Genomic DNA, 20,797 nt, shown 5'->3' on the forward strand with positions numbered 1-20,797 from the left:
GAATGAATAACAAAATTAAAACCTTAAACGCAAGATAGAGAGAGAAACGTGTGTGTATGTATATGTGTACACGAAGAACGCTTGATCATGAAAATATGAAGTCGCAAATGTGCGTACGTAAAATATCGAAATTAATGTTGGAGCAACAGTACGATTGAAACAACTACACAGTCAGTCTCCAGTCGGTCAGCTATTAAAATCATGTACGAAGGAATTATTCAGCTAGGCCGAGTTACAGGATTACTTCTCGAACGAGTTATACATCTCTCTCTCTCTCTCTCTCTCTTTCTCTCTCAGTCCTCCGATCATCCGTATCAACTCTTAAACGAAAGTAAACCTGTAACTAGCTCGCATTAATCCAAGGCTCTTTCTCCCTCTTTTCTCACAATAATTTTATTTCCGCAATCGCGAATGAATAAACATATTCACAGACAGAAAGAGAATAAATCGGGGGATATCCTTATGATATAGAATCGTTAATCATTTCGTTTCTTCATGGAGCCACTCGCTTCGTTTATACTCGATACAGTACGGTAGTAGATACTTAAAAATTAGACGATTGCCTTAACATTACGGTATCCTTCAAATCATGTTAATATCATATGGAGGAGGGGGGGCTATCGTTTATACATGTAAACAAAAGTTATTCAGTTCAAACGCGTCAAAGATACGTGGAATAATATCTTTGGCGTTGCCGACATATCACACTGATAAGAAAAATATTAACATTTTCTCAACACTCCACGTAGTATGTTCATATTATATACTGAAAACAAAATTTAGGAAGCAAAATGTCAGTTTATTTTATGATAGTACTCATACTCTCACTCTTTCAACACACACACGCACACATACACTCTTTCTCTGTCTCTTTCTCTCTCATTCACATATTTTCTCGTGCATCGCATTTCCGCTTGTAGAAGTATAGATATAAAATTTTACAGGATTATTATTACCACAAGAATGGTCTGAATGTCCTCTCCCACTTTCTTCCTTTTCATAAAAATTATACAGCAAACTTCCAGCTTGATCTGACTATTCGTATTCGAGGTCATTCAACGGTCAATCAACTCATTTACAAGTCATCTTCAGGACATCGAGATCTTTATTTCGTTTTCAATGAATAACGGTAAATTAAATATATAGTAACAAAATAAAGAACATGCCACTTTGAACTTGGCTAACAAGCTAGCTGGCTGGGTCTTACTCGCGTTTCCAATACAAAGAGTTCAATCAACCGAAACTCTAAGTTACCAATATCACACAAAATATGTCGTGTATAACTTTGTGAATTACGTGATATACACGTCTTGTTATGTCGCATTATATGAATATTGCAATTTTAATCATACGTTCTCTCTCTCTCTCTCTCTCCTTTCCTTCCACTCCTTCCCTTTCGTTCTTTCGCTCTCTCTTTCTTCCTCTTGCACAGTGAAATTAGAACCTTGATTGATACGACTCTTTGAATGAACAACTTGTGAGAAGTTTTTGGTACCTCCCATACAAAACATTTCAGCGATCGCAATCCAAATTGTTGCTACGATCTGGAGTTACACTCTTAGCGCGCCCCTGAAACAAACGAAAGTGACATTGAAACTACATAAAGATCATTTTCACTTATTGATTTTTATATCCGGATAACACGGCTGCGCAGTTTCACTCTTTGTTAATATCACTTGTCTATTGCGTTATACATGACAACGTGTTATGCGCAAAGCTTCTTTCATTAAAATTCCACGATTTAGAAAAGCCGCACGCTAATGGATCTTCTTTCAAATAGTTTTCAAAAGATCAAGATCAAATTATGCCACATACTGATGAAATTAGCAACGAAAACATTAAACTTCCTTGTGAAGCTGAAATGACACCCGAGATAAAAATTTTGGTTGCACCTGATTGAGTGTTGGCCTGAGTAGTTGCTTGACCTTGGCTTTGTCCCTGCCCTTGAGTACCTTGAGCACCTTGAGAGGGACCTGGTCCAGCTGTTGCTACCCCACCGCTGATAGTACTATTCCCTACTTTTTGCTTCAGCATCGTCCAATCGAATGTGTAATCGTATTGATGGTTCAACGTACGGAAAAGTATGCGGAAGAGTTGGCGTAAATACATATAATCTGGACTTTCTTCGAAGCGTAAGCCTCGCGTATAATTCAAGTACATCGCGAACTCGGCGGGGAATCCCTGAAAAGACAAAAAACATGCGAGATCCTCCGTGTTACAAGTGCAAGCGTCATACAGGGGCGACACGCGCCAGAAAAATACGTAAGATGCATTGAGTGTACCTTGCATAAGACTTCAACTGGCGTTGACATTTTCTTCTCACTAATTTTTTCATACTTCTGCTTCTTCGTCGCCGCCTTGAGACCTTGCCAGGGCAATGATCCCCGGTTAAAGTACATGAGGACGTAACCAAGTGATTCCATGTCATCCCGACGGCTCTGTTCGATCCCAAGGTGTGCGTTAATAGAAGCATACCTTGCAGTACCAGTTAGGTTTTTATCTTCACGATATACTATGTGCAGTCTTGTACGACTATCTCTGTACTTCTTGGCCAATCCAAAATCAATTAGGAATAGCTGCAACATTTGTTTTTCATAGTTTAGAACATCGTGTGAAATTAATCTGTGATATGGATTAACAGCAAGCAGAGGGTTAATAAAAACATTTACCTTGTTACAATGCCGACCAATACCCATTAAAAAATTGTCCGGTTTTATGTCTCTGTGAATGAAGTGTTTGCAGTGAACAGATTCGATCCTACCGATCATTTGATCCGCCAACATCAGGACTGTCTTAATAGTAAACCTTCTTGAGCAGAAAGTGAACAGATCCTCCAAAGAAGGTCCGAGAAGATCCATGACAAGAACATTGTACTCGCGTTCTTGACCGTACCTAAAAACATCGTGAATCTTATGAGTTCTTTGACTGGCATAAACTCGAATTGATAATGCAGCTTACGCGAATTCCATTGCAATAATAGCAGCCATAGAGAAGGTAAAACGTTGAAAATTACCAGCGTATATGCGGTATTCCTATACCACCGTTTAATATTTTGTACAGCTTCGACTCGTACAAAAGCTGCGGGTGCCGGGCTCTCATGTTCTCTAACTTGACTGCAACTTCCTAAAGTGCAACATGTGCCATCAGATCACATCTCGCAGGTACGTCTGTGACTCGAAAGTCACATGAATCATGGCGAATGAGACTCACAAAATGATGCCAAGTGATGACTTACGGAACGATTGCATTTTATTAAGTTTTCTACGCGTTTCTTAAAGGCAGTGTTTTAGAAATGTGCTTTTAAGAACAGGCTTGAACATGTAGAAATAAAATATAAATATAACACACGATACTTGTATTCCAATGTCTAAAAGTCTTAGTTGAGAAGTTAATTCAATAATAACGCGGTTTACCACTTGACTTCACGCTGACATGACACACAGTTATCAGAGTAAGCTTTTCAAGTGCATAGAGAGCATATATAAGTCACTAGCCGAATTTCAAGCTACACGTGGATCATATCTGAACTCTGCTCGAGCTGTACTGAAAGGTAACACCAGCAACGATCGACTTTGCTAAACGGACAAACTGCTGATTCATCAAATTATCAACTGTCATGATGTCCATTGCCCATCGCAGTTAATTCAATTTTCTTTTTACGCAAAAGAGAGAGAGAGAGAGAGAGAGAGAGAGTGTGTGTGTGTGTGTGCCTTTACCGATCTCATAAAGATCTCAACCCGTCGTTGCTCGCGCCGATAATTATTATTACGACGAACGTAAGTTTATATTTATACCTTGAGCGCGACGCGTACGTCACTCGATGACGCTCGACGATCCGCGTGTGTCCGGAGCGTATTACCTGTCCCGCATCTGCATCGTCGAAGGATTGATAGCAGGGAGCGTTTGACAACGGGAAACGTCTTGAACGGTGAGGAGAAATCCGTAGAAATCCGCTTTCGACAGCGGCCGAATATCGGCGAGTTTCCTGGGAACGGTCGCGCGAGATCTCTCGATCAGACTTAGCGGAGGCCACGTCGTTATCGGTGTGAATGAAAGGGCAACACCGACCGTGCGGACGATGACGAATCGACAGGATCGTGAAGGGAAACACGACGGAGACAGTCGAGAACCAACAGCAGCCAGCTGTGCTAACTGCCGAGAGGATTTCTCTCTTTCTCTCTCTCTCTCTCTCTTTCTTTCGCTCGCTCGCTCGCGCCATACCTCGCCATTGGAAATGTTGATGCCGAGGTAAATATCGCCGAACGAACCTGAGCCGATCTTCCTCATCAGCCTGTACTTCCCACCCACGATAAACTCATTCTTCGCTATTGATACCGCTAACGACGCCATGTCACCACCACAGCACAGTGAGAGAGAACGGTAGGTTCACTCGTGAGAAATGGTGCCAATGGTCATGCCACGCGCACGAGTTCCGCGCATCGTTCGTCGCGCAACCAGCGATACCAGCGGCCAACGGTGGCCACGTAAAAGAGTTAAGGCTTATGCACAATAGAAACCAATCAGGCAACAGGAACGGATAAGGCCGGTATTCACAGTCGCATCTTATGTTTGAAACTGTCTTTATCTTCAAATACTTAGCGAAATGCAGTAGCCAAATGAAATGAACTGTAGAGTATCTGAAGATAAACTTAAGACAGTCTTAAATATAAGATCTGTCCATGAATACCGGCCTAAGACAGGTAAGAGATTAGGGTCCGGTTTTGCCAACGCGAGTTAATCAAATTGGCAACTGAATGTAATCAGTTCAGCTTAGAACTGACCAATCGTATCTATCTAACAACTATGCGATTGGACAGCTCAAATGTTAAATTTTTAATCGATCGATTTGACTAACTCGTGTTGGTGAAATCGGGTCTAGGACCCAAACGGTATTACATCTAGAGAAAATGTTAGGGACTCCAGGAATTCTCTATCCGACAGCCAATCGGCACATTCGACAAACTCGTGCGACGCATCCTTAATGAACGAACATCGATCATTTTTCAAACATCGATTAATTTCCAATTAGGCGCGTTATTTTCGAACATTCGTGTATCATGATTGCTGCTGATGATTTCGGAAAATTGTTGCCGATTCATCAAATTATCAACTGTCATGATGCCCAGTATCTACATTAAGAATTTACGGTTACGATCATTATTGTTCCTTCCAAAAATTTATTTTGAATATACATAATTTCGTAACAAAACACTCGGTGTCATTTCAAACAAAACCAATTTTTTAGATCTATTTTAGTTCCCTCGCTGCCGGGATCTTTTTCACAAAGATTCTTGTAACGGCCCAGAACGATCGTTCTCTGTTAGCGAGGGCACGCAAAAATTGAATGAAAAATGAGGAAAATTGATCATCTATGCTCTGCTATTAAAAACAGGGGAAAATCGCTTCATAATATTTATTTCTCGTGGCAAGCTGTGCAAGAAGTAACAAGCGCCATGATACACGAGAGACTTTTTTTCTAACAGCTCCTGCGTCGATAGTGATATTCTGCGGTATGTGCCGTGTCCCGTTACGCTTCGTTGAAGAAAGGAAGAGGAAAAAGAAAATGAGCGAGCGAGTTATATACATGTGCGGATATTTTTCCGGGATTTTAAGCTCTTTAAGCTTTCATACGGAAAATTTGCGTAATCGGCGAGTTACAGAGGTACAGAGGACGTATTTAGTAATTCGTAATTCGCACACGTGCAATGTTTATTTGTTTCCGACGGGGATTACAGCGCGACGACCGACGCATCGCGGCTGCCGGGCTCCTCCCAGCCTGTTCTCTCGTTATTTTTATATAAACGCAATCGTGTCACGTAGTATTAACAATTCAGAAGAGAAATTGTGTGCCTCTCCGGCGACTTTTCCGTATTATATATATATATATATATATATATGTGTGTGTGTGTCCTTAAGAATTGTCAAATATATACGATCTAAAAATATTTACATAATCGTTCTTTATGTATATACACCCTAAACGGTGATTGATATCACAATATAGAAAGTACGCGTGGTCTTCCGGAGCAGGTACGGCCACCTGCTTCTGACCAACGCATCAATACACTTTCAGCGTTGCTATGTGTGTATATATATATATATGCATCGTTCGTAATTAACATATAGTGAAAAACAGAAATTCATATAGCAGTAATATACAATATTTTTCTCTAGTTCTTTTATTAGAAGAGAGATAAAAGGAGAGCAGATAAACCGTGTTTGAGATGTATATTCCTCACAGTATTTTATGAAATAACGTATGCCTTAATTACTGTCACAATTTTATTATACATACAGATATGCGTATGTGCGATATGTATATACACATACACCCTCGGTATCCTCTCATATAGTATATATGTACGTGTATATACATACACATACACACAGCAGATAGTATTAAGTGCGTATATCGTTAGTTGCTTTATTAACTTAACTCGCTCATTCATTCTTCTTCTCTCTTTTTCTCTCACTCACTCTCACACACAGCATAGTGATGCGCGCATTCTCTCTCTCTCTCTCTCTCTCTCTCTTTTACACTTTCATTTATTCTCTTTAATAATAATAATAATAATCATTAACCACGCATTCAATCGAGGATGATTACATCTTTCACGGTCTCGAAAGAAAGTGTCCGCGTCAGGCGGTGTATGTGTGTGACCCTCTTCTTATCCCCATAATATATAATAAGCTTTGAGATTTCCGGAATCGAGTTTATTTTCGCAATCGTACATAGCAGTTCGTATTAAGGCTGACCGGACGACTGGTAGTACCTTCCACGACGAGGACGTGACGTACTAATATTATTCGTTAAACGTGTGTGTGTGTGTGGGTGTGTGTGTGTGTTTGTCGTGTGATTATAACTTCTTCCTTTTGGAACTAATGTTGCAGAACATGGACATGGAGTTTAGCAGCTAAAATGAATAATACAACTGAGACCATAAACGCGAGATAGAGAGAGAAACATGTCTCCTAATAATCGTCGATATATCAATAAATATTCAGACTATTCGAAATGACTTTTTTTCTCAGCGTTGTACGTTGTATGTGTGTGTGTAATGTGTACGAAGAATATACGCTTGATCATGAAATATGAAGTCGCAAATGTGTACGTAAAATATCGAATTTAATGTTGAAGCAACAGTACGTGTGAAACAGCTACACAATCTCAGCTATTAAAACTATATACGGAAGAATTATTCAGCTAGACCGAGTTACAGGAGTACTTCTTGAGCGAACTATATATGTATCTCTCTCTCTCTTTCTCTCTGTCCTCCGATCATCCGTATCTATTCTTAGACGAAAGTAAGCCTGTAACTAGCTCGCATTAATCAAGATTCCATCACCCTCTTTTCTCACAATAATTTTATTTCCGCAGTCGCGAGTAAACAACATATTCACAGACAGAAAGAGAGTAAATCGAGGGATATCCTAATGATATAGAATCGTTAATCATTTGTTCGTTTCTCCATGGAGTCACTCGCTCCGTTTATACTCGATATAGTATGGTAGTAGATACTTAAAAATTAGACGGTTGTCCTTAACATTACGGTATTCTTTAAACTTTACTCATTAATATTATATCGGGGAGACATCGTTTATACATGTAAAAAAAAGTTATTCAGTTCGAACGCGTCAATAGATACGTGTAATAATATCTTTGGCGCTGCCAACATATCACCCTGATAAGAAAAATATTAACATTTTCTCAACATTCCACGTACGTTAGTATGCTCACACTATACACTGAAGACAAAACAAAATTTAAGAAGCAAGATGTCAGTTCGCCTTACGATAGTGCTCATACTCTCACTCACTCTCTCTTTCTCTTTCTTTCCCTCTCACAAGACACTCACGTATTTTCTCGCGCGCGCGAATCGCATCTCCGTTTGTAGAAGTAGAGATATAAAATTTTACAGGATTATTATTACCACAAGAATGGTCTGAACGTCCTCTCTCGTTCTCTCTCTCTCTCTTTCTCCCCGTGAAAATTATACAGCAACTTCCAGCTTGATTCCAACTATTCGTATTCGAGGTCAATCAACGCGTGCTCGCTTACAAAAGTCATCTTCAGGACATCAAAACCTTTTATTTCGTTTCTCAATGAATAACGGTAAATTAAATATATAGTAATATATATAGTACAATGCCGACCAACACCCATTAAAAAATTGTCCGGTTTTATGTCTCTGTGAATGAAGTGTTTGCAGTGAACATATGCGGTGACTGCGGTTTGGCAGAGCGCGGGTTAGGCAGCTCCGCTTCCTGGCCTACCACAAACGCCAAACGGGAGCAACGAAGGTGCAGGCGGGGTCAGAATGGCTTGACTCGCTTCTCTCTCTTCCAATGTCTTTATTCCGCGCTCCTCTCTCCTACAGTCTTCTCGCCAACACTACAACAATCTCTACGCTTTCCTCCGCTATTACTCACTACCGCTTCTCACTCAACACTCTCGCTCAACTTTCTCGCTCAACTTTCTCACGCTTCTCTCTACTCTCGCCACCTTCTAACTCTCTAACTAACTCAGACGGCGAAGCGAACGCTTCTTCTTCGCCTCGCCTCAGCTGTGGCGCCGCGCGCGGCACCTGAGGACAAGCTACCGCGCACGGCGGGGAGCACCGCGGCCTGCGCGGAGAAGATAGCTCTCGGCACGAGACCCTGCTTCCGCCGTGGGCGCGAAACGGAAGTGGCGGCAAATGGCGCTACACATATTCAATCCTACCGATCATTTGATCCGCCAACAATATAACTATATTACTATATATATATGACATTTTTTTCCGGGTTGCTCAAAAATAATATTTACCTTTTTCGTGACGTTCTTGAATTTATATTTCATTTCTGATATTTCTCGCTATCGCACGATGCCGAATCTGCTCGAAGTGCGAGCCGGGTTTACCTCTGCAGTATGATTCTGCCAAGAAACAAGCCACAGACACAATGAACGCTGCAAAGTTTATACAGTTAATAATTACGTATTTCGAAACTAGCGCGCGTCGCAGACGAGCATTCCCGCGCGATGCAAACTGTGTTGCTCGCGAATGTTGTGTATGAATTACGGACATCGTTATGAACTGCACGAGTGTTTATGACTTTATGCATCTATCATTTCAAAATTAGACGAGAACGTGCACCGGCGAACATCGGAGATTGCCAACTTGATGCATACGTGATGTTCAATATATATATTCTCTTATACCATAACATTTAATTGACGATACGACTTAAATATTACTTTAATATTAATGTTACTTACGAAATGTGTTTCGGGATTTGCAAATGCCTGCCATGTTGCGCACGAACTGTATCCATCGGTTACCCTGTATGCATTTGGCGCGGGCAGTATGCATTCAAACCAACTTCAATGTTACCGACATATCCGTGTAGTATCGTAACAATCGGTACATCGGTAGTTTTATTCTTCACTGATAATTTCAAGTGGATGAAAATTGTTTGTAATAAATTTCAAGCTCAACTTCAATTACTGAGAGAAAATAGTACGATACAAAATATCGGAATTGAATTGCAAGTTACAATTCATACTGCGCATTTTTGGTTGTTTGGTAACAACGTTTTCTGTAAATTATCACCAAACCCATCATTCGATCAGCCAATCACACAAGTGGAATTAATTTCGCGTCATGTTGGCCAAACTGTAGACGAGTTTATTCTCTGACACACGAGGCTTGTTGGGTTGCTTGCACTTTTTGCATTTTTTGTTACTTAGAACAAGACGCATATTCGGGCGTTGGAAGAAGCGAGAGCGAAGGGATCAAGTGCGAGAAGTACAAGCAACACGAACCAATCAACAATCTTCTACGCTAAAACAATAACAAGTGTCACATGTAAAAATATGAATTTGTAGTGCTAAACAGACCAAGTCAATTTTGATATTATGCTTTAAAAGGGTTATATGTTCAAAGAGGATATTATTAGAATAAAAGAAGAAGAAACTTGTTAAATATGTTAAATTGTTAAACATGATAGAATTTGTATAATCTATCTTCAAATGTAAATATTTCAAATATTTTAAGGTACTATTTACTAAGATATAGACATGAGCTCTTCCGACAAGAATGCACAACATGCTGCACAAGATCTGAAGACGGAAAAGAATAATTTTCTGGCTGCGTATCATACATTGAAATTCTCCAAACAGGATAAAGACAGTTTTGAAGTCGCTGATATTGAACGCAGGTCTCTGGCCTTGAAATATATGACAGCGAAGTTATTGTAAGTAAAATATAATTTTCTATATTGTTAAGCTTATCATGTATACATTTTTTAATTGATAAATTATTACACAGTGATTCAGAGGATACCGCAGCGGCACTACTTCGAAATGGCCTCGAAGACTATCATACTCTAGTGAAAGACAAGGATGGGGTGAACAATTATTGGAAACAGATTAAATCTCAACTACCAGATGTAAAGAATGACCCATCAAAGTGGAAGTCAGGATTGGACAATGTGGACTACGCACTAAGTATTATAAAACCATTAGCTTGTCAAGAATCCAATACTCTACCTTGCAAAGGAAAATCTTACAATGATAAAGACATAGAGAAATTGGTAAATAAGTCAATGAAGAAGAAGGACGAGTCACCAGAAAGGAATAGAAAGATTCCATTGCAAGTGCAAGCGAGTTCAAACAAATTACCATCAACTTCTAGTCAAAAAACAGGTGAAAAGAAGCTCTCAGCGAAGCCTAACAATGAACAGAACACGTCTGCATATTTCACAAGTATTCCCAGCAGCAACAGTTTTAGCAAGCATGTAAGTTATACTGAACAGAATGTGCCCAAAGTTCAGGTAAACGCTAGTCCATCTTATCAGAATCTGAACAAATTTGTACAAAAAATGCCTTCCAAACCGATCAACAATAACATCAATGGTGCAATTAAGAACCTGCAAGAACCGTCACATTCATGCGCACCGAAGTTAAAACCAACCACTACCCCGCAGTTTAGTAACAAAGATGCGGAAGCACAGAAGAATGCGATTGGCTCGGCCTTCAGGAGTGCCAGAGACGAGTTATACATTCAAGAGATGAAGAACAATCGAGGGAGGGTACCGAAGAAGACCTTGGGCGGCCGAGGGGCGGCTAATTCTCAATTCGTCTGTCCGTTCAAGCGAGATAAAGAGAAATCGATGGAGAGTCACAATAATCGGGCCCAGAACGCAGCTGACGGTAAGACAGAGGAGGTGGAGGACGAGAGGCTGAGGAACATCGAGCCGAACATGATCGAGCTGATCAGGAACGAGATCATGGACTCGGGCAAGTCGGTAACATGGGACGACATCGCGGGATTGGAATACACTAAGAAGATCATCAAGGAAGTGGTGGTATTCCCGATGCTGCGGCCGGACATCTTCATCGGTCTGCGTCGTCCGCCGAGAGGTATCTTGCTCTTCGGTCCGCCGGGAACCGGCAAGACTCTCATCGGCAAGTGCATAGCTTCGCAGAGTAAATCAACGTTCTTCTCGATTTCCGCGAGCTCCCTCACTTCCAAGTGGATCGGCGAGGGTGAGAAGATGGTACGTGCATTGTTCGCGGTAGCCAGAGTCCATCAACCCTCGGTAGTCTTCATCGACGAGATAGACTCGCTGTTGACTCAGAGGTCCGAGACGGAGCACGAGAGCTCCCGGAGGCTGAAGACGGAGTTTCTCGTGCAGCTGGACGGCGCGACGACCTCGGACGACGATCGCATCCTGATCGTCGGTGCGACCAACAGACCGCAGGAGTTGGATGAGGCGGCAAGGAGACGTCTCGTCAAGCGGCTTTACGTGCCTTTGCCGGAACTGGGGGCGCGCGAGCAGATAATAAACAATCTGTTGGCCTCGGTGCGACATAATCTCACTCCGGAGGATGTAACAAAGATCGCGGAGCGTTCCGCGGGATATTCCGGCGCCGATATGACGAATCTGTGCAAAGAAGCCAGCATGGAGCCGATCAGAAGCATCCCGTTCAGCCAGCTGGAGGACATCGGGATGGAGGAGGTGAGGCATATCACGAGAAGCGACTTCGAGGAGGCTCTGATCAACGTACGACCCAGCGTCTCGCAGTCGGACTTGAACATCTACATTGAATGGGATCGTACTTACGGATCTGGTACCGCGAAAAACTACAAATAAATTCGAATAAAACAACGCAGGCTACTATTAATTACAGATTATTGTGAAATATTGTCGAATTTTTTAATTTGTCACGTGGTTTACTTTCATAACGCTGAGTTTTGTAATAAATATATAGTTTCGTATAAAATGAGAGACTATCTCTCAAAAGAGTCAATTGTAGCGTCTCATTTCGTCCTTGAATTGTATCGCAGTATTTTTAGTCGCAAATGATTGAATATTAAAAACGTAGAACAAAGAAGAAAGTAGGAGAAAAATCTTTAGGATGAGGCTGACTGATTTATAAGACGTCGAAATATTTATTTTCAGCTAAAAAAAGAGAATTTGACAAAACGAACAGATCTTATTTTGCCTGCAATAAACTTTATATAAATTCTCGGTTATAGCAGATTACTACTTCGTATATATTATTTTCTCGGTTAATTATTTTCCTGGATATTTCGTTTTTTTTAACTTTATCGTACTGCGTTTCGCTGTATATATGCTACTATATATTTTTTAGTCTACGACCCGTCAGCTGCGTTCTGGGCCCGATTATTGTGACTCTCCATCAATTTCTCTTTGTCTCGCTTGAACGGATAGACAAATGGAGAATTAGCCACCCCGCTGCCGCCAAGATCTTCTTCGGTTCCCCTCCTCGATTGTTCTTCATCTCTTGAATGTATAACTCATCTCTGGCACTCCTGAAGGCTGAGCCAATCGCGTTCTTCTGTGCTTCCGCATCTTTGTTACTATACTGCGGGGTAGTGGTTGGCTTTAACTTCGGTGCGCATAAATGTGACGGTTCTTGCAGGTTTTTAGTTGCACCGTTGATGTCATTGTTGATCAGTTTGGAAGGCATTTTTTGTACAAACTTGTCTAGATTCTGATAAGATCGACTATGAGCGTTTACCTGAACTTTGGGCACATTCTGTTCAGTATAACTTACATGCTTGCTAAAACTGTTGCTGCTGGGAATACTTGTGAAATATGCAGACGTGTTCTGTTCATTGTTAGGCTTCGCTGAGAGCTTCTTTTCACCTGTTTTTTGACTAGAAGTTGATGGTAATTTGTTTGAACTCGCTTGCACTTGCAATGGAATCTTTCTATTCCTTTTTGGTGACTCGTCCTTCTTCATTGACTTATTTACCAATTTCTCTATGTCTCTCTATCATTGTCTCTATCATAAGATTTTCCTTTGCGAGGTAGAGTATTGGTTTCTTGACAAGCTGACTTCCACTTTGATGGGTCATTCTTAAACATCTTGATTGTATAAATATATGATTATATTTAAGAAACTCTAACGGCTAAATATATAAGCGTGAATAATTTCTATTTGATAATATTCCTTATTATTATGGAAAATTTAGAGATTTAGTGATTATCTGTATGCAAGAATCATTATTATATTATTATATTATTATAAACACAATATTTGTTGAGAGAACATTTGCTTACGGTAGAAAGTCGTTCAAAGTTCCCGCGTGACTGTCTAATGTTTCATTGGCTGGATTCAACAGAAGGAGCAGCTCAAGAATCGCTTGATTATCGCTCCTGATCGGTACATACTCCTAGATCTATCAAGAATCTAAAAAAATGCTCCAGTTATAAATAATAATCACTGAGCGCTCATCGAACTGCTTTTTCCGCTGAATGCAACTATTTACTTATCCGATAGAAGATTCTGTTTTTTTTTAAAGATAAAAATTCTTGCATTAGAAATTTTACAAAACAAACTGTTCAAAGCTGCGTTTCAAAATTTTATTCGACGGATAGTGTAGGATTAATTAACTAATCATGACGAAGAAATCTTCATTCTTCTTGCTGATTGGTCAATTAAAAGTTACTCTATTCGTCAAGTAAGATTTTGGAACACAGCTCTATTAAATATCGAATCTTTGCACGCTAGATGTCGTGTATAGTGTATAGTGAATTCTCCATTGTGAAAAAACGGCAAGTCGAGATTGGCAACCTTATCACTTCTTATTTTCCAGCAACCTCCGCGTTCGATGGATATAAACCGTGCGAAGTAAGGTAAACAAGTACCATATACTTTGCGAAAAAAGAAATATTACGCGCAATGAACACCTCTTTGTTAACACAGTGCCTGAGGAAGTAAACAAGATCAAATCCGTTAGCAATGTTTAATCAGAGCAGCACTTTAAGGACGGGAACGTCATCTTCCTCAAATCCTATGCAAGATTTTGAGGTTGTTTCACCTCCAGACGATTCCATTTCGAGTTTGGCATTTAGTCCACCATCGATTCAACAGAATTTCCTTGTAGCCGGTTCTTGGGACTGCAATGTCCGTTGCTGGGAAGTCGAGCAGTCTGGCAAGACTGTACCGAAATCAATGCAAAGTATGGCAGCTCCAGTTTTGGACGTATGCTGGAGTGACGTTAGTGTTTATTTTATCCTTTCCTGTTCACTGATAATCATATAAGCTAATATTCATAGTCAGATCTTATATTTAAGACCGTCTTAAGTTCATCTTCAGATATCTCATATATAACCAGTTAAGCAAGCTGTACAGTATCCGAAGATGAACTTAAGACTATTTTAAATATAAAATCCGTCTATGAATACCAATCATAGTGAGTCTAATCAATCATAACTAATACAGTATGAATATATAAAGAGAAACGTCATATTAATCCTAATGTGACAATATGTATATATCCTAATGTGTAATTGTGGCAAGTTCATTCAATTATGATAATTTCAGGATGGCACTAAAGTGTTCATGGTATCGTGTGATAAAACGGCAAAATGTTGGGATCTGGCCACAAATCAGAGTGTGCAAGTAGCGGCACATGACGCACCAATCAAAACATGTCATTGGATAAAGGCTAGTAATTATTCCTGTTTAATGACTGGTTCCTGGGATAAAACACTAAAGGTTGGTTTCTTTATATTTGCCAAGCACTTTTATTCAAATACTTTTTCAGTTCGTTGATTTTGTTTTTGGTACTTACTTTTACCACTCTAAGATACAATATATAAAATATATAATATCCAATAATAATATAAATTTTTCAGTTTTGGGATTTGCGCAGTGCTAAACCAGCAATGGTTATTAATTTACCTGAAAGATGTTACTGTGCTGATGTCGTATGTATATACATGTATTCATACTTTCAAATATATATTTTTCGAAGCCAATAAAGAGAAACATTGATGTAAACTTTTATTGCAGGATTATCCTATGGCTGTTGTGGGAACAGCTGGACGTGGATTAACAGTCTACCAACTAGAAGGTAGTCCACGCGAGTATAAAACTGTCGAGTTGAGTTTGAAATATCAGTATCGTTGTGTAGCGATTTTCAAGGATAAGAAAAAAGCTCCGACTGGTTTTGCAATTGGTAGTACGGAAGGACGTGTTGCAATCCATCATTTGAACCTTAGCTCCAAGGAAAACTTCACTTTCAAATGTCATCGAACAAATGGCACGCCTAATGGATATCAGGATATCTATGCTGTAAACTATGGCCTATACGGTTATAAGTTCTGCTCTGACTGCTATGATTCTTTTCACAATGTATCGATTTTATTAACAGGTTAACGATATTGCATTCCACCCGGTACATGGAACCGTGGCTACCGTAGGAAGTGACGGTACTTTCGGTTTCTGGGATAAAGACGCGCGCACAAAACTAAAATCGTCCGAAACGATGGAACAACCCATCGCGCGTTGCTGCTTTAATCACAATGGACAAATATTCGCATACGCTGTCTCCTATGATTGGTCTAAGGTATCGGCATCGTTTAAAATAAAAATTAGAGTATACCGTAAATTATATATTATGCAAAGCAGTTATTGATGATTGACATTTATTTTAGGGTCATGAATATTATAATCCAGCAAAGAAGAACTCAATCTTCTTGAGACCATGTTACGACGAGTTAAAACCGAAAGCTTCACCTTAAGGCTGATAGAAGTATAAGGAGAAGTTTATTACTACGTTTGATGCCACTTGAGTCTTTGGTGATCTACATTGACTGTCCGTTCGAGTCGTTTTTGGTATTTTGACTTTGTAAAAATAAACATGAAATATTCCATAATGTTAACTGATATGTAATTATGTATAGTGCTGAGTTAAAATTCGGTGAAAATTCGCATGTATTATTTTATGAAGTGTAATAAGCGTATTGAAAAAAATATATATATATTTATATATTTATATATATATATATTTATATAAATATATATTTATATATAATAATATATAAATACATATAAACACACACACACACACACACACACACACACACACACACACANGTGTGTGTATGTATGTATATATATATATGTGTGTATATATGTTTATATTATATTTATTTATTACTTCAGCTTTTTTGCCAAGAAAGGGACTGGTTTACACTTTGGTCTATTATTTCATTTACATTTTAATACTGTAATACTGTAATTTTCATCTCTTTACATTCTCTACAATATCACGTATCCTTATCATTTAGTACTTGCACTTCTGCATAAATATTTTCTTATAATTTTATAATTATACTAATTATTCTAATCTTGCACTTTCTTTTGTCTTTTCCTCTAACTGATATATTCATATACATAAATTTATTCATGCTCCCTATGCGTGGGGCATTCTCGAGACTAAACTTTTTTCTTTGGAATTGCTTATACCGTCGGAAAATCGTCGAATACTGGCGTATGAATACTGGCTATAGTTTATATATACTGTAAATAAGTAAAGCTCACAAGCGCATGAATTTAAATAGCGCGCATGTCACATGACTCAATTAAGTTTGTTGGGGCTAGGATCCATTTCACGCTGCAAACGCTTTGAAGTGTAGCATAAGCCAATCATATTTTTTCTTTAAGCTCTCCAAAACTGCTCCAAACACAGCATGAAATGGACTCTAGTCTGTGTCTTACCGTATGTGGCGCTGCAAACTACCTAAAGAACACTAGTTTTCCGCTCTCTTTGCTGCATTCAGAAGTTCCGAAGCAGAACACGTGTTCGAAAATTCATACTTTTTCAAGGCGTGATTCAAGGAATAATTTAGTTCTTGTGTAAATCACACTGAATAGTATTTATTTTACTGTAATTTCGTATTGTGCAAAGTATAAAAACTGAATAATTCACGATGGCCTTGTATAATTTTAAGAAAATTACGGTCGTGCCAACTGCAAAGGTTAGTTACCTTGATTTTATATATATTTGTAATTTATTCAGAAAAAGGATAAATTATAAGGAGGATCAATGAGAACTAGTAGAACTAGTAGAGCTAAAGCCAAAATTAATACTGAAACTAGATATAATTTAATAGTAATGAACCAGAGGTTATTAATATGAAATGTAAATGACACTCGGCCTTAGGAGATTACCATGTGGTTACCGTTATAACAAAGGATTTTCCCGAAGCATTATTGGTAGATGATTCTATTAATATCCTTTGAAAAAAGAAAATTTTTTAAAATAATTCTGTTAAGATCCATTACTAGTAAATTATCTCTGGTTTATATACTAACTTTGACATACTGACTCTTATTGGTTTTCTTTACATTCATTTTTCTAATTAAAGACTTAAATACTCTTTTTATTTATTGTTTCTCTTTCTTATAATTTATTATTTTCTCATACCGGGTTGGAAAATAACCCTTTTTTCATAAAACTGTGCCATAATCACATATTTTACTATTTACAGGACTTTATTGATATAATCTTATCCAAAACACAACGTAAAACACCAACAGTTATTCACAAGCATTATAAGATCACAAGAATACGCGCGTTTTACATACGGAAAGTAAAGTTTACTCAACAAAACTTTCATGACAAATTGTCTCACATTATACAAGAATTTCCCAAGTTGGATGATGTTCATCCATTTTATGCCGACTTGATGAATGTTTTATATGATAAGGATCATTATAAGCTGGCTCTTGGACAGATAAATACTGCTAGGCATTTGATCGATAAGTAAGAAAATAATAGTTTATAACTGACACATACGTAACTTTGCTCTGCAATGTTTATTTTATTATTATAGTGTAGCAAAAGATTATGTCCGACTGCTGAAATATGGAGATTCTCTATACCGATGCAAACAATTAAAGAAAGCTGCATTGGGTCGAATGGCCACTATTATGAAAAGACAAGCAGCCAATTTGACATATTTGGAACAAGTCCGTCAGCATTTGTCTCGATTACCAAGTATAGATCCTTACACACGCACAATAATTATATGCGGATTCCCAAATGTTGGCAAAAGCAGTTTCATCAATAAAGTAAATATTATAAGCAAATAAATAAATATAAATATATATATATATATATATATATATATATGATATTTTATATTATTTTAAATGACAATTTATAGATTACTCGTGCTGATGTGGAAGTTCAACCATATGCTTTTACAACAAAATCCTTGTATGTGGGGCATACTGACTATAAATATTTGAGGTGGCAGGTGATCGATACACCTGGAATATTAGATCACCCATTAGAGGAAAGGAATGTCATAGAAATGCAAGCAGTGACAGCTCTTGCACACTTAAGAGCCGCTGTGCTTTATTTCTATGATTTGTCAGAACAATGCGGTCATTCTCTGGAAGAGCAGGTAAACTGTGGTACTACATACTGATACTTATAATGTTCAAATAGTATGTAATTAATAACATAACATAGTCTAATAGCTATTTTTATTATATAGGTAAAACTATTTGAGTCCATAAAGCCTTTGTTCACAAACAAGCCTTTGATAATAGTAATGAATAAAATGGATATCATACGACTGGAAGAATTATCTCCAGAAAAGAGAAGTGTTCTGAAACCACTGGAAAATGACAAGAACGTTCCAATGTTGGAAATGAGTACCATCACAGATTTCGGTGTGATGGAAGTCAAAACAGAAGCCTGTGAACGGCTCTTAGCTTACAGAGTTGATCAGAAGATCAAAACTAAAAAGGTAGTTTATCTGAAGATCTTATTTGACTCAAAACAACAAGATAGCGATGCACAATTGTTGTGTACAACTTACATTGATTACAGGTGGAGGGCCTTCTGAACAGATTACATGTCGCTCAACCAACAAAGAGGGACGATAAAGTCCGTGCTCCATGTATACCAGAGAGCGTACTGAAGAAGAGGCAAGCTATCGCGGGAAAAGCCGAGAGAAAGCGGAAACTTGAGAGAGATATCGAGGAAGAGATGGGAGACGATTACGTCCTCGATCTGAAGAAAAATTACGATATCGAGGGCGATGAAAAATACGACATCATACCAGAAATATGGGAGGGTCACAATATAGCGGATTACATAGATTTAGAGATATTCGAAGTCAGTGTCCATTCTACTTCATCGGGTTGTACGAGGCTGCATCGTGCGGCAAATATATCTTTCTATGTCGTTTCATGGTTTTCAGAAATTGAATCAATTGGAAAAGGAAGAGCAGCTGAGGGGAGAGACCGGTATGTATGATTACAAGATACCCCAACTGTCCGAGACGATGCACGAGATCCAACAATTGGCGAAACAGATTCGGGAGAAAAAGGCCATTATGAAGGACGAAGCACGTATATTGAAGGCCTCCACGAAGCCTGTTATGCCACGTACAGCTACAGCAAAGGTTCGCGATCGGTCAGTCTCCAAGTTGAAGGAACAGATGGAAGAATTGGGCGTAGATATGGAAGATACTGAAAACGTAAGTATAAAAATGTCAAGAATATCCTTAAAATAAAAATGTAAAGAAACAAGTTAAGAAAATAACGTATAGATAATACTGTAACTGATTATTTCCTAATTGTAATATGATGATGTATGTTATCGTCATTGTACTGTAATATTGTTACTGTAGGCGCACTTCAAGCGAACGAGAGGACGGTCCAGATCGCTCTCGCAACCCGCTAAGAAACGCATGCGTTTGGAATCAATGTCGCAGTCGCGTGCTCGTAGCAGCTCGAAACCAGCGCGAGATGAGATGGGTGTTAAAAATGAAGCGGTAAGTTAGAGAATGTATTGTTATTGTGTTTCAAGGGCTCGATGAATTGAGCGTTCTAACATACGTACCTGAGGTGTTCAGGAAAACAAATCTTAAAATTGAGGAAGTAAAGAGTTTATTTCTTCTTGAAAAAATGAATCAGGCTACTGAATTGAGACACTGCTGTACTGAGTACTCCTTACTTGAGGCACCTCCATATTTTTCAGAAATAATTGAAAACGTGATGTTATTTTACTATTTTTTTGCAGATGAAATCGAAATTGACGAAGATTGGACAAAAGGCACAAAAGAAGAAAATAGCTAAGAAGGGTCTCAAGGGTGAAGCCGATCGATTTATCGGTACGAAGATGCCGAAACATCTATTTTCAGGCAAAAGGAAACTTGGCAAGACGAACAGAAGATAAATATTATTGTGCTTACAATAATATTTGTATAAATTATCGGTTAGATAGCAGTAAATCGTGTGTTATTTTCTCGTTTAATTACTTTTCTGGACATTTATCTTCTTTTACACATCATTTTGCAGTCCACGAATATTTAAATATATATCTTAGTAATATAAATATATATAATTGTATAGGAAATAACAGCCAAATATATGAGCGTAAATAATTTTTATTTAATATTTATATCCCCCCCCCCCCCCCCNCTCTCTCACTCTCTCTCTCCCTCTCTCTCTTTTCTTATTATGGAAAAAAATTCA

At 38.6% G+C, this 20,797-nt stretch overlaps 4 protein-coding genes across 9 annotated transcripts; 3 read left to right on the forward strand and 1 right to left on the reverse strand.

The window, feature by feature from the left end:
- Positions 1 to 371: 371 nt before the first annotated feature.
- On the reverse strand, positions 372 to 4,435 carry LOC106750275 (casein kinase I isoform alpha-like). 2 transcript variants are annotated; one of them, XM_014630490.1, is made up of 6 exons: positions 4,222 to 4,435; positions 3,014 to 3,123; positions 2,670 to 2,892; positions 2,283 to 2,576; positions 1,893 to 2,181; positions 372 to 1,569 (listed from the first exon to the last, which is right to left on the reverse strand). In XM_014630490.1, the coding sequence occupies exons 1-6, from the start codon at positions 4,348 to 4,350 to the stop codon at positions 1,559 to 1,561; spliced, it is 1,056 nt and encodes a 351-aa protein (XP_014485976.1). In that variant the 5' UTR covers positions 4,351 to 4,435; the 3' UTR covers positions 372 to 1,558. The 2 variants fall into 2 exon arrangements, with proteins under 2 accessions (XP_014485976.1, XP_014485977.1); XM_014630491.1 differs by having other exon boundaries at positions 4,269 to 4,356.
- A 5,233-nt stretch (positions 4,436 to 9,668) lies between these two features.
- Positions 9,669 to 12,407, forward strand: LOC106750272 (fidgetin-like protein 1). 4 transcript variants are annotated; one of them, XM_014630486.1, is made up of 3 exons: positions 9,669 to 10,233; positions 10,308 to 10,776; positions 10,966 to 12,407. In XM_014630486.1, exons 1-3 carry the CDS (start codon positions 10,058 to 10,060, stop codon positions 12,133 to 12,135), a joined length of 1,815 nt encoding a protein of 604 aa, XP_014485972.1. In that variant the 5' UTR covers positions 9,669 to 10,057; the 3' UTR covers positions 12,136 to 12,407. The 4 variants fall into 4 exon arrangements, with proteins under 4 accessions (XP_014485972.1, XP_014485970.1, XP_014485971.1 ...); XM_014630484.1 differs by having other exon boundaries at positions 9,669 to 9,845; positions 10,035 to 10,233; positions 10,308 to 12,407; XM_014630485.1 differs by having other exon boundaries at positions 9,669 to 9,845; positions 10,160 to 10,233; positions 10,308 to 12,372.
- Positions 12,408 to 14,027: 1,620 nt separating this feature from the next.
- LOC106750274 (mRNA export factor) lies at positions 14,028 to 16,176 on the forward strand. 2 transcript variants are annotated; one of them, XM_014630487.1, is made up of 7 exons: positions 14,028 to 14,143; positions 14,219 to 14,512; positions 14,840 to 15,013; positions 15,154 to 15,225; positions 15,311 to 15,592; positions 15,672 to 15,866; positions 15,955 to 16,041. In XM_014630487.1, the coding sequence occupies exons 2-7, from the start codon at positions 14,255 to 14,257 to the stop codon at positions 16,039 to 16,041; spliced, it is 1,068 nt and encodes a 355-aa protein (XP_014485973.1). In that variant the 5' UTR covers positions 14,028 to 14,143; positions 14,219 to 14,254. The 2 variants fall into 2 exon arrangements, with proteins under 2 accessions (XP_014485973.1, XP_014485975.1); XM_014630489.1 differs by having other exon boundaries at positions 14,030 to 14,148; positions 15,955 to 16,176.
- Positions 16,177 to 17,232: 1,056 nt separating this feature from the next.
- LOC106750262 (nucleolar GTP-binding protein 1) lies at positions 17,233 to 20,693 on the forward strand. Its single transcript, XM_014630467.1, has 9 exons — positions 17,233 to 17,280; positions 17,794 to 18,068; positions 18,139 to 18,376; positions 18,472 to 18,714; positions 18,808 to 19,062; positions 19,146 to 19,433; positions 19,519 to 19,797; positions 19,951 to 20,094; positions 20,343 to 20,693. Exons 1-9 carry the CDS (start codon positions 17,233 to 17,235, stop codon positions 20,496 to 20,498), a joined length of 1,926 nt encoding a protein of 641 aa, XP_014485953.1. The 3' UTR covers positions 20,499 to 20,693.
- The last annotated feature ends 104 nt before the right edge of the window (positions 20,694 to 20,797 follow it).

This window comes from Dinoponera quadriceps, unplaced genomic scaffold, assembly GCF_001313825.1.
Source record: "Dinoponera quadriceps isolate SergipeBrazil2010 unplaced genomic scaffold, ASM131382v1 scaffold3676, whole genome shotgun sequence".
Lineage (NCBI taxonomy): Eukaryota > Metazoa > Arthropoda > Insecta > Hymenoptera > Formicidae > Dinoponera > Dinoponera quadriceps.